The 16998-nt window shown below is 41.1% G+C and overlaps 1 protein-coding gene across 7 annotated transcripts in view; it reads left to right on the forward strand.

The window, feature by feature from the left end:
• Positions 1 to 16998, forward strand: part of LOC138739553 (CRACD-like protein) — a 138604-nt gene that overhangs the window by 86815 nt on the left and 34791 nt on the right. For all 7 annotated transcript variants that reach the window (XM_069891853.1, XM_069891856.1, XM_069891854.1 and 4 more), the window contains 3 exons: positions 3326 to 3487; positions 6071 to 6139; positions 13292 to 13534. In XM_069891853.1, the coding sequence (XP_069747954.1) occupies positions 3326 to 3487; positions 6071 to 6139; positions 13292 to 13534 (474 nt within the window). The remainder of the gene's footprint in view (positions 1 to 3325; positions 3488 to 6070; positions 6140 to 13291; positions 13535 to 16998) is intronic.

A 16998-nucleotide genomic window follows, 5' to 3' on the forward strand; every position in this document is an offset into this window, starting at 1 on the left:
CTCTCATGCACTCTCAAAGCAAGACCACATGTAAAATGGAATAGCAACACCTATCATTGGTATCCCCCACTTTTCGAAATTTCACTTTATGTCACTTCGCTTTTACGAAAGGCCTACATTAGTACCTTTTGTCACTAACCAAAAGAAATCTGAAGAGGATTTTTGCTTTTGCAAAAAAAGGTGAAAAGTGAAAACAGTGTTCAGGGTGCTGTCGGGAGAGCGTGGGGCAGTGGGGTCAGTGTGGGGACTGAGAGTGGGGTGTCGGGAGAGCGCGGGGAAGTGGAATCACTGTGGGGACTGAGAGTGGGGTGTCGGGAGAGCGTGGGGCAGTGGGGTCAGTGTGGGGACTGAGAGTGGGGTGTCGGGAGAGCGTGGGGAAGTGGGATCACTGTGGGGACTGAGAGTGGGCTGTGAGGAGAGCGCAGGGCAGTAGGATCAGTATGGGGACCGTGAGTGGGCTGTTGGGAGAGCGTAGGGAAGTGGGATCACTGTGGGGACTGAGAGTGGGCTGTGAGGAGAGCGCAGGGCAGTGGGATCAGTATGGGGACCGTGAGTGGGCTGTTGGGAGAGCACAGGGCCGTTGGATCAACGTGGGGATTGAGAGCGGGCTGTCAGGAGAGCGCAGGGCAGTGGGTCAGGGAATGCTCAAAGATTTTCCCATATAAATTAATCGTAATTGCTTCTTTGCATTACACCATTTTGGCTTACAAAAGGTTTCAAAGGAATGCTCTACTTTTGGATGGTGGTGAAGGATACCTGTATTCCCTCTCAGCACTCACCAACTGGATGGCATTAACATCGATCTGCCTGGTTTCTGCTAGCCTACACTCCCTCTCTTCCCCATTCCTCTGCCTTCTTTCCTCTCGCTCTCCACTGCCCCCTTCCCTCTCCATTCACAGAGCCATTCCCTCTACCCTTGTTTGCTGGTGTGCTCTCCCTTCCTCATCCACCTGTTACCTCCTGCTGGTGGGACTGTGCTCCTCCCCGCCACCATTTTGTTCGGGTGCCTGCCTACAGTTTGCTCATACCTTGATGAAGGGCTCGAGGCCAAATTATTGGTCAAGTATCTTTAGCTTTGCTATATTAAGTACACGGTTGGACCTGTTGAGTTTCTCCAACATAGTGTTTTTAAATTAAATTAGACCAGTGTGGGAAGAGATAACAAATATAAAAGGCAGATAACGAACATTCACAGTTATAGTTCAAGAAGAAAAAAATTAGTAAATGAAATAGAGTGATAGTGCAGACAGATCTTTCAGTGGCCGTGGAGTAGTTTCTGCCTTACCTCTGTCTTAGTGTGTCTTTTCCATCAGGCATCATATGCAATATTTGGAGGAGGGCGTTGATTGTATGAAGTGCAGTGATGGCCCACATTACCCAATTGCCATTAACTAGGTTCAGACAATACTGTTACAGCATTCATTGGTTGAAGGTGTAACCTTCTACCCAGCAATTTTAGTCAATCTGCCATATTATGTAACCATTCACAACAGTCAGAATTCTGCATGCACTCATTACAGTAAACCCCCGGTATCTGGCACCGATGGGGATTGGTAGATGCCAGCTGAGTGAATTTGCCGGTTGCTTGAGATTGCGTGTTGTATGATATGCAAACTGACTGCGAGGGCCACTGATTTACAAATTTTATTTTCTTTTTTTACCTATTTCCGCAATTAAATTTTTTTTTGCTGTTTGCTTGAGGCTGACAGTTGCTTGAATTCTGGATAATGGGGATTTTACTGTATTTGGACAGCAATGGAGTAAAAACTGACTTCGCTGGGTGTGCAGTGCTGGGATTATTATGCCAATATGAATCCTTTTCACACTAGACCTATTTTCCTTCTGTTCCTGCCTTATGTTCAACTTCAAAGCAAAAGGAACACAGCGGCAAAGCCAATATTCGGGCCAGAAGAAAGTACGATCCCCCTTCTCCATTGGAAGAGCAAAATCATCTCGCAGTTGCTTCATCATTGTCCTTCTCAACAATCTTTCTTTTGACGTCATCTCCCAAAAAGTTAACTGACGAAATGCTTACCTCCTGACTGTTCTCCTGGGAATGTGTTATTGACAGAGGCAGGTGCTTGCTCCACATCTCCTGTGGATAAAGAGGTTGAAGCATTGAAATAAAATTCATTATTTAGATTAAAGGTTTGACCTGGCTGCAAAGAGATGCATTAAAAAATCAGTCGCACTTGCACTCCAATGTCTTCTTGTGTTAGCTCCGACTCGGATTGTAACACCCTTGCTTTTTTGAATTGAGGGGTTCCAGGAACTCGTCCCATTCCAGAGACTTGAGCAAAGGTGTTTTGGATATTGCCCCATTCGAACCCTTGAGTGAATGCTGCACTGTACACAGTGCCATCCTTCAGATGAAATATTTTGTTTGCTCCCTGTTTGTCAGGCATGTACTTAAAAACTCTCACACATTGTTCTGAAGAACTGGAGCTTTGCAAAAAGATAAATCATCTCGACTTTATCACATTATTAAAAGTCAGAAAGGGGTCCAGAAAATATTTTTAATATACAATTTAAAATTTTTAAATATAACATGACCATTTTATTATCTTTCCAAGGTGTATTTAACATGGCTTAAGCAATATTTTGTTACCAATCTCCAGATGTTATTGGCTTTCCTGTTGCACCCCAAGGTTTTTTAAATTGTTGAAGCTCCTCTTGGTCAGGGTGACTGCTGTCAAACTGGAGAGGATGTCTGAAGTAAGCTCATTGGCTTTCATTTTGGTAAGGTTTGCGATCTCACTCTCATAGCCCTTTGATTGACATCAATAGGCATCAAGAGTAAAGACCTGAGGTTACATAATCCTTGTCAACTCACAGAGTCTACCCAAGCAACAAAACTTGCTTTGTGCCTTATCACTAGGAATAATAAATGTTTAAAAAAACCCTACAAGACGATAAATCCAGATGTTATAGTAAAGTTAACATTGCATCTCATGAACCTTCATTACTGCCATGTCATGTGGATGATTGGTAATGTTCAAATAAATCTCCTCACTTACTCAAATCTGGGTATGGTAACTAGGGACAACCATCAAACCAAGGCACGAAATCCCCTTTTTATTCCACACCTGTGAGCATTCTTCATGGTCAGTCTGCTCTGACCCTGCTGTTGATCCACAAACTTGATTGTAACTATGGCGGTGATGTTAATGGGAACAATTTACTGCGAGCAGTTTTGCTTAACATACAATTGGCTGCAGCCAATTACAAGATGCATTTAAAAATGGTGAAGTAATAACAATAAGCCAGCAATATCTCTGGTCATTGTAATGTGCAATTCCTGAAACATGTATACTTTATGTTACAGTTAAAAGTACAGCAAAATATTAAACCAGGACCACCTCCAAAATTGATACCTTCAAAGAGAATGGAAGATACTGGGGCTAGTTCAGAAGATGATGGGTTGCCTCGAAGTCCTCCGGAAAGTTCCCCCATCCACGAAGCTTTAGCACGTAGCCAGTTGTCCAAGGTACATGGCTCTCAAAACAAATTATGGTAAAACCAACCATTGAAATAACTGATTGCTTACAGCAACGACGACATAATCAAGAACTCTCAGTGGGGAAAAAAAAAGCTTTCAAGGAAGGCCTCTGAGAAAAATCAGGCTGTGTCTCTTGTAGATAGATTGGAAGTGTACCCCATTAAAGGAGATTTTGTGCTCATTTCCATTTGAGGTAATGGTGTAAAACAGGTGATTTCAGGTCAGGAACCCAAGTCATTTTGTTGATAGGTTTCATTTTACAGTGATAGTCGAAGTAAGTGGATGATACGCATTTTATTCCATCATCCAAGTCGGAATGATCCCATACCATCTATGGACTTTGTGGCCATAGGCAGCTGTGGCGGCCAAGTCATTGGATATATTTAAGACAGAGGTAGATAAGTTATTGATTGGTTAAAAAGGATAGTAAATCAGCCATTAAGACAGGTGGTCTTGATGGGCCAAATGGCCTGATTCCACTTCTGTGCCATATGATGAACTATGTAAAGGTAACTGTTGAATGATCAGCATGCAACATCAGATGGTGTTGCAGAATGCTTCAACGCTTGGATAGGTGTTTAAAATTTGGAATTTGAAAAAGAAAAAAAGGAAAGATCTAACCAGCCTGTGATATTAAAGAGAACAGGCATTATTTTGTTCAGAACCTTTTCCATGAGGAGAATGTGCCCATTTTCAGAATTTATTTATCTTTCTGGCATCAGCTGCCAATGGCTGCTCTGTATTTCGTGTTTAGAATATAATTGACATCTTGGATAGCCAGTGCACATCATATTATGGTACTTGGATATTTTTTCAAAAGCTCTCTATGTTATAAGAGGGGAATTAAAGGTGATTGTGCAGCCAGTTATATAGGGCATTGGCGAGGCCACATTAGGGATATTGTGATAGATTATTGCTCTCCATATCTAAGGAAGGATACAAATGTATTGGAAGCAGTTCTGAGATTTTCTGGTTTAATACTTGGAATGGATAGGTTGTCCTGTGAAGACAGATTAATCTTATTTCTGCTGGAGGCTAGAAGAGTGAAATGGACTTGATCTTGAGAGGTCTCGATAGGATAGGGAAAGGATGTTTCCACTTGTGGGATAATTAGAACTTGGGGGCGTTGGTTAAAGGTAAAGGATCACCCATCTAAGATATGAATGAGGTATTTTTTTCTTCCCTGAGACTTTGAAGCTCTCTGTTGCAAAGAGAATTGGAAGTAGAGTCTGAATATTTTTCAGGCAGTTGTACAGATTCTTAATATGTAAGAGGGATGAAGCTTATTAGAAGCAGGAAAGAATGTGAAGTTAATATTGCCAATCAATCCACCATGATCTTATTGAATGGTTGAGCAAATGTCAAGTGCTGAATGGTCCATTGCTAATTTTTATGCTTGATTGTTTACATATTGTAATCCCACAAGAAAATTCCAGCTCATCATTCATTGAAGTTCCATGCGGATCATGTATTTTTATTTCCTATAATTTTATTTAATTGCACTTATTTTTCAATATACATTTCTACTTCTTTCCTCCATTCGTCCCAGTTCTGACAAAACTCCCTTATCGAAGAGCATAGTGTAGTCTCTTCATTATTAAACAAAACCTTTGCCTTTCAGCATTTCTGAGATACAATTTCACATGTTCAGAAAAATAGAAGGCACTGAAATATTTGTGCCCTGTCCTGCAAGCCTTTTACAGGGAGAATCTTGCTTGTTACCGGCCATATGTTTAAATTTAATTTAAAATGTAAATTACAAATTTTTAAAAATCCCTACTTTCTAGATTTCCCGTCGCCACCAAAATTACAATGAATGTGACCTTCTCTCACTTACCAAATCACTTTGTGAACCAAAGAGCAACTCCAGAAAGCTTTCGATTGTACAAGGTGGACTTGCGTTTGACAATTTGCGTCATTTTAAATCCAGCGAGAGTTACGGAAGATCACGAAAGGCGGTTCTGGTCCTGATTTATGTCACATTGCCCCTACCTGCTGTGCAAGCTGGTGCCCAACGAGAAACCGTTCCAGTTATCACTTAAAAGAATGCATTTATTTGTCACTGCATGCGTGCCTCAGGTCCTCTTTTCCTTCAGTAAGGAAGGGCCTTCGAACATCTCACCACATTGTGATCTCATAGCTTGTGATTGCAACCCCCAGGGTTCTATAGCAGGGGTACAGTACTGCTGGAGCTCACAGAACTGCTGTTCTGGCATCTCCTTGTCCCTGTATTTGGTGAGCTCCTGCACCTAAAAAAAAGTTAGCACTGCTCCACTGACTATAACAAACTGTTCACACAAGCACAATGTGATCTCTCCCATTTGGATCCAAACCACTTTCACAACTGTGCATCTCTAAAGTTTGGAATTGCAGCTCTTCCTATCTATTTCAGTCATTAACATACTCTCATTTAGTGCAAAAAAAATTAGTTCCAACCTGATTTATGTCACGTTTTCTCTCTCACTTAAGTCCCGCTGTTAAAAGTAGCAGATTCTTAGTTTTATTCTGTAACATTTTGTTCATTTTCATTTGTCATCCTTGACTGAACCTTTTCCTAATTCCATCCCACAGTACTCTGACCATTACAAGAATCATAGCTCTTTGACTTTAGGTGGGACAGGCAGCGAAGAAGAAGAGCAGGTAATAATTCACACCACTCCCAATTTTGAGAGATCCCTTGAAAGATAACTTGGGAAATAATCACCTGCGAGCATACCTCTCAACTGTCCCGCCTGAATCAGGAATCCCAGTAGTTGGCTCATGAGAGTTGTATGGAAGATTCCTCACCAGGCAAAATGAGCTCAGTACCTTTGACTGTAGAAAACAGATTATTCGTCTTGCATCCTGAATCAAATTCCACCACTTTACTGCATTGCAACTTGCTGGTTGAGAGGTATGTTTGTGAGAATTCACTTAGAATGAAGTACAACTTAAATTGCAACCTCGACCACAGATGAAGTTCTGGGACGTTAGGTTGTTGATAATCTGTTGGAGGGTAGGAATTGTGTTCAGAGATTGTCCAGAATGTATGCATTGTTACACTTGCACTCACAGGGCGGCTCGGTTTAGTGTCCTGATTCGCGCCATGCAGTTACAGCGCCAGCGACCCAGGTTCGAATCTGGCGCTGTCTTTAAGGAACTTGTACATTCTAACCATGTCTGCGTGAGATTCCTCTAGGTACTGCGGTTCCTTCCACCATTCAAAATGTACTGGGTTGTAGGCCATTTGGGAGTAACTTGGAGGCATGGGGTCATGAGCTAAAAGGGCTGGGCTGTATGTCTAAATTTAAAATTTAAAATGTAAGTTAAAGGATGTAATATTTTAAAACCATTGTCATTTCTTTTAAAATTGTTGCTGCTTCTGAGCACAACATACTTATAAGACAATATTCTTCTGAGTATATTGTGATCATCTGATGCACGAGCATTTCCGTGTTCAAGGAAGAAGTTTGCTTTTGGTCATTGGTGCTTGATAAATTTCTACCCATCTCTTCAAACTTTTTTCACCAGAATTATCTCTTCATTGAATCCTCTTGCTTCAACAACAGGTTGAAACAAGAGTATTGGTCTCCAACCTCAGCTTTATCCACATATGAAGTATGGGTGGGGGGAGGGGTAGTAATTTGCTTTCCAAACCTATTGCTAAACACGTATAGGAGTGTACTTGGTTCCCTTGCATTCCAGGCCATTGATAACAAAGGAATCACATGGACACGGGTGCATAAATACCTTGCACACGTTTAACACCAGTAGTAGAAGACCGATTCATCTAATTGTAGATTCTAAAATTTCTCCCACTAATATTGACTGGGTCCTGATTTATTATTGTTTTATAGAACATCCATGCTGCCATCCTTAGTCCTCAATAGTGCCTTGAATGAGTCAACTACTTATCAAGCCTCAGAAGATTCAAGTCACCCATCAGTTCCTTACTCAGAGTCTTCCCTATTAGCCCGAACGCACCAGTGCCACAGTTTGCCTGCCCATACCCCAGTGTATGTGCTCCCATATTCTCAGACTATCTCCTCAGATTTTTCTATTCTGCCCCTTGATTCAATCACAGTTGTGTTGGCCTAGGTAACCTTTGCCCCTTCAAGGAGTTTTGTGTACCTTTTTGTGTTCCTTTTTGCTTACACTTTCTCCCAATCTAGTTTTAAATTCCTCAGAACAGAACAAACAATTTTCACTTCCATCTGATCCATCGTGTCTACCCCATGGTTGAACAAGATTATGGCTGATGTTCTTTTTTTATCTAAGCACCACTTTCTTGTATGAGCACCATAATGTCTTGTTTCCCTTGGCTTCTGAAAATGTATCAGTCTTGAATATTTACAGCGATTGAGCCTCCACAGGTCTCTTGAGTAGAAAACTCCAAATATTCATTACCTTGCAGGTTAAGAAATAACTTTGAAGAACTAAACGGACATCATTTTATTTGATTTTTCTTCCTTGGGGGCGGCATAGTGAGTGTAGTAGTTTGCGCAAGGCAATTACAGCGCTCACATCTCGGGTTTGAATCTGGCGCTGTCTGTAAGGAGTTCGCATGTTCTCCCCATGTCTGCATGAGGTTTCTTCCGGGTGCTCCGGCTTCCTCCCACCCTTCAAAAACATACGGGGATTGTAGATTAATTAGTGCATTTGGGTAGCATGAGCTCGTGGGCCAGAAGGGCCTGTAACTGTGCTGTATGTCTAAATATAACATAACAATTACAGCACGGAAACAGGCCATTAGGCCCTTCTAGTCCGCACCGAACCAAACACCCCTTTCTAATCCCACCTCCCTGCACAATGCCCATAACCCTCCATCTTCTTCTCATCCATATACCTGTCCAACCTTTTCTTAAATAATACAATTGACTCCGCCGCCACTATTTCTCCCGGAAGATCATTCCACACAGCTACCACTCTCTGAGTAAAGAAGTTCCCCCTCATGTTACCTCTAAACCTCTGCCCCTTAATTCTTAACTCATGTCCTCTTGTTTTAAACTTTCCTCCTCTTAACGGAAATAGTCTATCCACATCCATTCTGTCTATCCCTTTCATAATCTTAAATACTTCTATCAAATCCCCTCTCAACCTTCTACGCTCCAAAGAATAAAGACCCAATCTGTCCAATCTCTCCCCATACTCCAGATGCTTAAACCCAGGCAACATTCTGGTAAACCTTCTCTGCACTCTCTCCACTCTGTTTATATCCTTCCTATAATTAGGCGACCAGAACTGCACACAGAACTCCAAATTAGGCCGCACCAACGTCTTATACAATCTCAACATCACCTCCCAACTCCTATATTCCATGCAATGATTGATAAAGGCCAGCATACTAAAAGCCTTCTTCACCACCCTATTCACGTGAGTTTCTACCTTCAGGGAACGATGTACCGTCACTCCTAAATCTTTCTGCTCTTCTGTATTCCTCAATGCTCTCCCATTTACCACATATGTCCTATTCTGATTCTTCTTACCAAAATGAAGCACCTCACACTTATCAGCATTAAATTCCATCTGCCATTTTTCAGCCCACTTTTCTAAGCAGCCCAAATCCCTCTGCAATCCTTGAAAACCTTCTTCATTATCCACTATTCCACCTATCTTAGTATCGTCTGCATATTTACTAATCCAATTCACCACCCCATCATCTAGATCATTAATGTATATAACGAACAACAATGGGCCCAATACAGATCCTTGAGGCACACCACTGGTCACTGGCCTCCAACCTGACAGACAATTATCCACTACCACTCTCTGGCCTCTCCCTTTCAGCCAATGTTCAGTCCATTTGACTATCTCAAAATTTATACCTAAAGACTGCACCTTTCTAACTAACCTTCCATGTGGTACCTTATCGAAGGCCTTACTGAAGTCCATATAGACAACATCCACTGCGCTACCCTCATCCACATTCCTAGTCACCTCTTCAAAAAATTCAATCAGATTGGTCAAACATGACCTTCCTCCCACAAATCCATGTTGAGTGCTCCTGATCAGACCCTGTCTATCCAGATGTTTATAAGTACTATCTCTAAGAATTTTCTCCATTAATTTACCTACCACAGACGTCAAACTTACAGGCCGATAGTTGCCAGGCTTCCTCCTTGAACCATTTTTAAATAACGGAACCACATGCGCAATGCGCCAATCCTCCGGCACTATCCCCATATCTAATGACATTTGAAAAATTACCGCCAGAGCCTCTGCTATTTCCTCCTTCACTTCTCTCAATGTCCTGGGGAAGATCCCGTCTGGTCCCGGAGACTTATCCACCTTTATATTCTTCAAAAGCCTTAAAACTACACCTTTTGTAATCTCTATATTCCCCATATTTACCCAATTTGCTTTTTTTATCCCACGTCTCCCAATATCCTTCTCCTTAGTGAATACCGAAGAAAAGAAACTGTTCAATATCTCCCCCATTTCTCTAGGTTCCACACAGAGTTTTCCACTCTGATTTTCTAAGGGACCAATTTTGTCTCTAGCTTTCCTCTTACCATTAACATATTTGTAGAACTCTTTTGGATTAGTTTTCACCCTGCTTGCCATAGTTTTCTCGTACCTTCTTTTAGCTTTCCTAATTCCTCTCTTAAGATTCCTCTTACATTCAATGTATCTTTCAAACATCTCCTTAACCCCATGCTTCTTATATCTAATGTACGCCTCCCTTTTTCTTCGAACCAAGTTTCCAATATTCCTTGAAAACCACGGCTCTCTCAAACCTTTTGCCCCTCCTTTTAACCTAACAGGAACATAAAAATAATTCAGAAGCAAGCCATTAATATAACACATTTTTTAAGAAGTTTCTTCTTTTCAATCTTTTTATTAATCATATTATAAGTAAACAATACATGAGGAGAAAAGGGGAAAAATATCACTGTATGACATCATGAGATATAACATATTGCAGTAACCAGAATTAACGAATATGTTCTTATCTTAAACTGTAACCTTCAAAAAAAAGAAAAAATATATAAAACCCCACCTACTCTTAAAAAATGAAAAAGTCTGGGTAGTCTATACCTGAGAATTTATTGATTAAAAATTAATGATCTGGTCTTCCCCAACAAAGAGAACAGAAGTAAAATATAGTCCGGATGGGAGAATAATTATACTAAGTCATGAGGAAATAATTTATAAAAGGTTGCCAAGTCTCTTCAAATTTAACAGAAGTATCAAATGTAAGACTGCTCACTTTCTCTAAACTTAGGTGCTTGGTGCACCCTTTCATGTTTTCCTCCTGCTCCTTAATCTTTTCCAGTGGGCATGTAAATATTTATTTGTGCTTGGCAGTTGCTGACAGCTTAGAATTCTTGGAAGATTTTCAAAAACGTTGCGAATCATTAAACAGCTCCAGATAATGAGCCGCCATGAATGTATTTGTTTAATTATTTTCCACTACATGTTTGAACAAAGCTTGATGTTGCCAATGAGATCGTTTTCCTTTCTTGTCCTTTATTCATTCAGGGAGCTCCCACCCAGACCCCAGATGAATGTGTTCTGAATGTGGAACTGAACCACTACATAAAGTGTTAGTCAGGTGCACTTCCTCTGACATGATCTCTGAGTGGATGATACTTTTTGCTTTGAAGGTCTTTGGATTTGCGAATTTAATCAGGATACAAGGGATATGGAAAGGGCCTTTAGATCACTCTGTCATTCACACACAACTCATTACAAAACTTTGATTTTCCATGTACATTATTCCTACTCTGGGAACAGAAGCCATGCACCCTCCTGGAACAGACACAAAACTGATCAAAACTCCAGGTCAACTTGGAGGACAATAATGAGATGAGCCACACATCCCTCCTGCCTGCAGTCTAAAACTGTGTTACAGAATTAGTTCCAATTGAAATAAAAAACGAAAATGTCAGCCGGCATCTATGGTGAGAGAAGAAGAGTTGGTATTTCAGAGCAAGACAAAGCTGATGAGTATTTCTAGCCTTCACTTTTCAAACAAGAAAGATTCCAGCGTCTGCAGTATTTTTCCTTACTGCTTGCTACAAACCTGAGTTTTGCTGGGTCACATGCATTAATACTGCCACGTTTAAGATTGAGCTGCTCTTCCAAGTTCAATGCTTACTTACTTTAGTGGCCTGTTTGTCTGGGAATAGGATTACCATAGTTAGTTACAGATAGAGAACAAATACAAGTGAAGTTCAACAAGTAGAACTTCCCTCTCTATATTTGCGTCAGAAAGAGTGAATTAGAGGCAGTCACTGGAAGATGATAAGTACTATTTTTGGAAGCTTATAGGAGAAAGAAAACACTGAGGTGTTCAAGCCCTTTCACAGTTTTATAGGAAATTATGAGACCACGTAATTCAAGGCAAAACATTTTAAAACTAACATATTTATAGTAGCCAAGAGCAGCTGTTTAAACCCATTGGTTACTCTCATGGTGACCAACTTGGATCTGGATTCAACTCTCTGCTTTCAATATAGCTTCTGCAATGAGATTGAAGTGGTTGGCAAACAACTTTTTAATGACTATCAAATCAGAAAGGCTATGATTGGGAAATTCAACAAGCCATTTGATATTTGCTCACTCTTCAAATACCCGCTCTTCACTATTCAAGGGACCATTGCTCAGGAACCATTTAATATTTGAACCATTGAAAATTATTCATAGTATTCTGTTCCTGTCGTAGATCTACACTAACTACATTAATGGCCAGTATCTTGAATCAATCAAACCATCAAACTTCTGTTCACATAGTGATTGGTGCAATTGGTAGAAATTAAGTTAAATCTAATTCAAACTGTTAAAATCTGTTCAAACTATTCACCCTATCTAATTTGAATTTGATATTAATTAAAAAAACAACCTTGCTTGATATAATTCAAACATAAAACAGTAGAGAAAAAATATATTTCTTGTAAATAACGTATTTCTCGTTTGAGTATAAGTGTGTTTTGATTCATGTAGCCAGGGTATATATTTCCCTCTCACCCAAACACAGTGAAATGAATAGTCAGTTCAATTTTTTTTGGTGGTTCTGAATGAGGGAGGAATGTTGACTGAAACAACTCCAATCTCATTGGATAGTGTCCAGAATCTACACTATGGGCCGAACTAATGCACAGCTAAGCAAAAGCTTTGTTTTGAACATTTCATCCCATTATTTACGCAATGTTGCTTGCAGTGAAACTGGATCTTGTATCTTCGGTTCCACAGTGGTTCAGGTTATCATCAGATGAAGTGTTTTATATAAGTCCAATTATTTTTCTCTTTCTTTCCCTCTCTCACACAATATAGACAGAGGCATAGATAGGGTAGACAGCCAGCACTTTTTTCCCCAGGTCAGGAGTAGCAAACACCAGAGGATATCTGTGCAAAGTGAAGGGAGGAAGATTTAGGGGAGACATCAGGGGTAAGATCCCCCCCCCCACAGAGAAAGTTGTGGGTGCCTGGAAGGCATTACCAGGGTGGTAGTGGAAGTTGGAATAATAGGGGCATTTAAGAGACTCTTAGACAGGCACATGAGGTTTTTGAGGTAGGGGGTTTAGTTTTTTTTAAAAGGTATATATAGGTTGGCATAACATTGTGGGCCAAAGGGCTTGTGCTGGAATGTTCTATTTTCTTTTATGCACCACCCTGTGGTGATGCATTGCTGCCACAGGCTAGGTTATGTGCTCATGTTAGAATTGAAACATGTGGTTGGATGGCTCAACCCAAAATCCACACACTCTCATGGGGATAGCTCAGCAAATCTAAGCTTCATTGGTCAGAAATGATGTTGGGGTGATAGTTGATGTTTGCTGTAAGACTTACATCTGGCTTATTATTTTACAGATTTCTCCAGGATCTTCCTCCAGGCCCAATAGTCCCCTCTCTGCAGTCATTCAGACAAGGTCAAGGGCGAGGTCACGAAGTCCCACCTCACTGCTTCCTTCTTCTGAAAACCCTACTTCATCTGTTGTCGATTTTAATTCTCCACCTATGTTATCCATCTGCTTAGACAATTCAGCAGCGAGACACAGACTCTCGGTGAAACCACGGAATCAGCGATCCCATACCAAGCGAAGATCCTCTTCGGTAAGTGTTACGAACTTGTGCAGAAAGCTGGCTTGGTTTTCATATATATTTTTATCTCCCCGCGCTGTGGGTGGTTGTGCTTGGTGGGTTACGATCACAAGCCTCCTGCCAATGAGTGCGCAGTGGGGGAATGCCAGCAGGGTAGTTGTACATGGGTAGTTGTAGGGAAGTGCAGACAATTCCTATGTTGAGCTCAGATTGACCATTTCCAGTTTCCAGTTGGAACCACCATAATAGAATATAGAACAGCACAGCACAGGCCCTTCTGCCCACACTATTGAGCTGACCTATATTGGAGTGGCATGGTTAGCACAAAGCCTTTACTTTGCCAGTGATCGGGACCAGGATTCGAATCCCACGCTGTCTGTAAGGAGGTTTGTATATTCTCCCTGTGTCTGCGTGGGTTTTCCCCGGAGCTCTGGTTTCCTCCCACCATTTGAGATGTGCCGGAGGTGTAAGGAAATCGGGTGTAAATTGGGCTATTTTCATCCCAGGAGAAAGGTGTTGGCTGTTCACTCTATCCAAACCCCTCATGGTCTTACTCCTAAGAGAAAAAGTCCTAGCTCTGTCAACCTTGATACATTCTCCAATCCAGGCAACATCCAGGTAAACCTCCTCTGCACCCTCTCTGAAGTGTCGACATCCTTCCCCTCATGAGGTATCCAGAACTGAACGCAGTACTCCATATGTGGCCGAATTAGTTTTGTGCAGCTTCAACATTACTTCTATCCCCCAAGGAATGACGGCCAGCACACCATACATTACCTTAACCACCCTATCAACTTGTATGGCAAGCATGAGGGATCTATGGACCTGGACCATAAGATCTCTCTGTTCCTCGACACTGCTAATTAGCATGTACACCACTTTCAAGAACAACCTTTTAAAGTACATCACTTCACACTTAATCCAGTTTGAAAATTTTAATGATAGAGGCACCTGGAGTTTTTCACTTCCTTGCCCAGAATTATGGAAGTTAATTTTGATCTCATAATTTCCTTTAAGTCTGTCAAAGGCTTTGAACACCTCAGTGTTTTCTTTCTCCTATAAGCTCCCAATAATAGTACTTTAAAATTTCCAGTGACTGCCTCTAATTTACTCTTTCTGATGGCAATATAGAAATGCGAGGATAGAAAACTTTTTACTTATTGATCGGCACTTCAGTTTGTTCCTTAACTGTAACTAATTAATCCCATTAACCTTGGAACTACTCCTTCCTTTACAGTTTTGGTTTCTTTCAAAAATAAAATGAGTCTCGAGCCCAGTTGCCACATGGAGATGTAATGTGGATAAGAACACTGACAAACATGAACACCAGATTTACATCCATTTTTGATAAATTTGTGACCGTTATATAAGGCATGGAATTTCTTGTGCAACCACTTTGTACACCCTAGTGCTGCTGTGCAGGCATTTCCCTGCCCCCCCACCCCCCGCACCAATAACATAAAGAGCTGTGTCATGGCCAAACTTCATTTCTGGTGAGGTTTCGGCCATGTAATCTCTGCATCCCAGAAGCTGATGGAAACTCTTAGCAGGCCAGTTGGTAGCTGGGGAAAGAGAAACAGATTTTTAAAAAATCTCTCTTGGTATTGCACAGTCAGTTTGTTTACATTTATTTATTTGATGTATATGTATCTTCACGAGTGCAATTTTGTTGCACAATCGATTAGTGGTAATTCTGTCTCGTCCACAGGAAACGAATCTCAGGGTTGTATGTGATGCTATGTCTGTACTCTGACAATAAATCTGAAAGTAGAATTGGCGTTTCAGGTTGAAGACCCTCATCAAAACCAATGTGAAATATTAACTCTCTGTTATGACAGATGTTATCTGGTCTGCTGAAATGTTATTTTTGTTTCAGACTTTTTCAAGCGGCTCTTTTTTTTGAATTTACGAACTTAAAAAATGGATGTAAAATTGTTGCTCGTTTGTCAGCTTTCTTATCCATAATTTCATAGTTCAGAATCATATCTAGTGCTGCTCACCCACTGAGTAGCGCAGAATGCCAAGCATTATTTAAAAACCGGGCACATTTCTCCTGCAGACACAGGGAGAGTTCTGTATCACGTTCCACCAATTATCTACGAACAGATCATCAAACTAGGATCTCATTCACCACATCCTGAGGTAGTTTCACCAGACTTTCCTTCAAAATAGGGTGGCTTGGTTAGCGTAGAGTTGAGCACAACTCTATTGCAGCACCAGTGATGGGTTTGAATCTGGTGCAGTCTGTCAGGAATTTGTTCTCCCCATGGTATGTTTGCATGGGATTTCCCCAGGTGCTTCTATTCCTCCCACCATCCAAAAACATACTGGGGTTGTAATTTGGTGGCACAGATTTGTGGGCTGATAGGGCCTGTTACCATGCTGTATGTCTAAATTTTTTTTAAAATTTGGTGCCCCGGTTTGCCTGAAGAAATTCTGCCAAGAGGAATGGGTCCACGTTCATCATGTTGAGAACGGACAGTGCTCTCTGCTGTATTACAGGAGCCCAGAGATACCTTAATTATGATAAATGCACCTTGGGCATTCACATCTGGAAAAAGCATTAGTTTGTAGCCAGGCCTCTCAAAATTCAGGCACACCCTGGCACTGGAAACCCTGCACAATAAAAGATCCCTCCTGCATGCAATGTTCTTCAGAAACCTGCACAGATTCCACTCTCCCCTGCATACCCCACCCCCGCACCCCCAGTCATCATCCCAGGAAGGCCATGTAGCCGTGATAATGTGGTGACATGCATTTGTTCCTTGAAAGAGTGCTCAGATTAAGATTTATTTCCAGAGGTCAGAGGTGCGTGAAAAATCCTTCTGATGTGGAAAGTTCAAACCCTAATATGAGGCTTTACTGAAAGCACAATAACACTGATTTGAAACTGGAACTATCCCATTTCACACACAACGGGGATTGCCAGACCGTTTGAACGCTGAATAATGACAAACAAATTTTGAAGCCACTTTAATAATGGTCTGTGTGGAAATATTGCTTTTCACTACTCTATTTGTTCAGGTCATTCTTCTAAATCCTTGCCCTTTCAAACCACACACAAGATGAGACCATCCTTACTACTTTTCATGTCTTTGAAACTATAACCTAAAGTCCCAGATTTTATTTTAATTGGGTTTCAACTGGATCTTTTCTCAGGCTAACCGCACCCTTTCTAGGATGGCCATTCCAAAGGAGGACATGGTCACCATATATTACCATACCATTGGTATTACAAAAGCAACAAATGCCAACACACAGCAGGGTAATACATGGCAACTATGACCATGTCCTCCTTCAGAATGGCCACCCTAGCCCTTTCCAGCCCTTTCCATAAAAGAACATCCCAAATATTACCAAGGGACAAATTGAAGACTAAATTGAAATACATGGCAATTGGTCATCTCCCCATTATTGATCTTCTTGTACCATTAACAGACAGGGGGCTTAGAAGAAATTTGAAGGAGAAAATATTT

Source organism: Narcine bancroftii, chromosome 7, assembly GCF_036971445.1.
Source record: "Narcine bancroftii isolate sNarBan1 chromosome 7, sNarBan1.hap1, whole genome shotgun sequence".
Lineage (NCBI taxonomy): Eukaryota > Metazoa > Chordata > Chondrichthyes > Torpediniformes > Narcinidae > Narcine > Narcine bancroftii.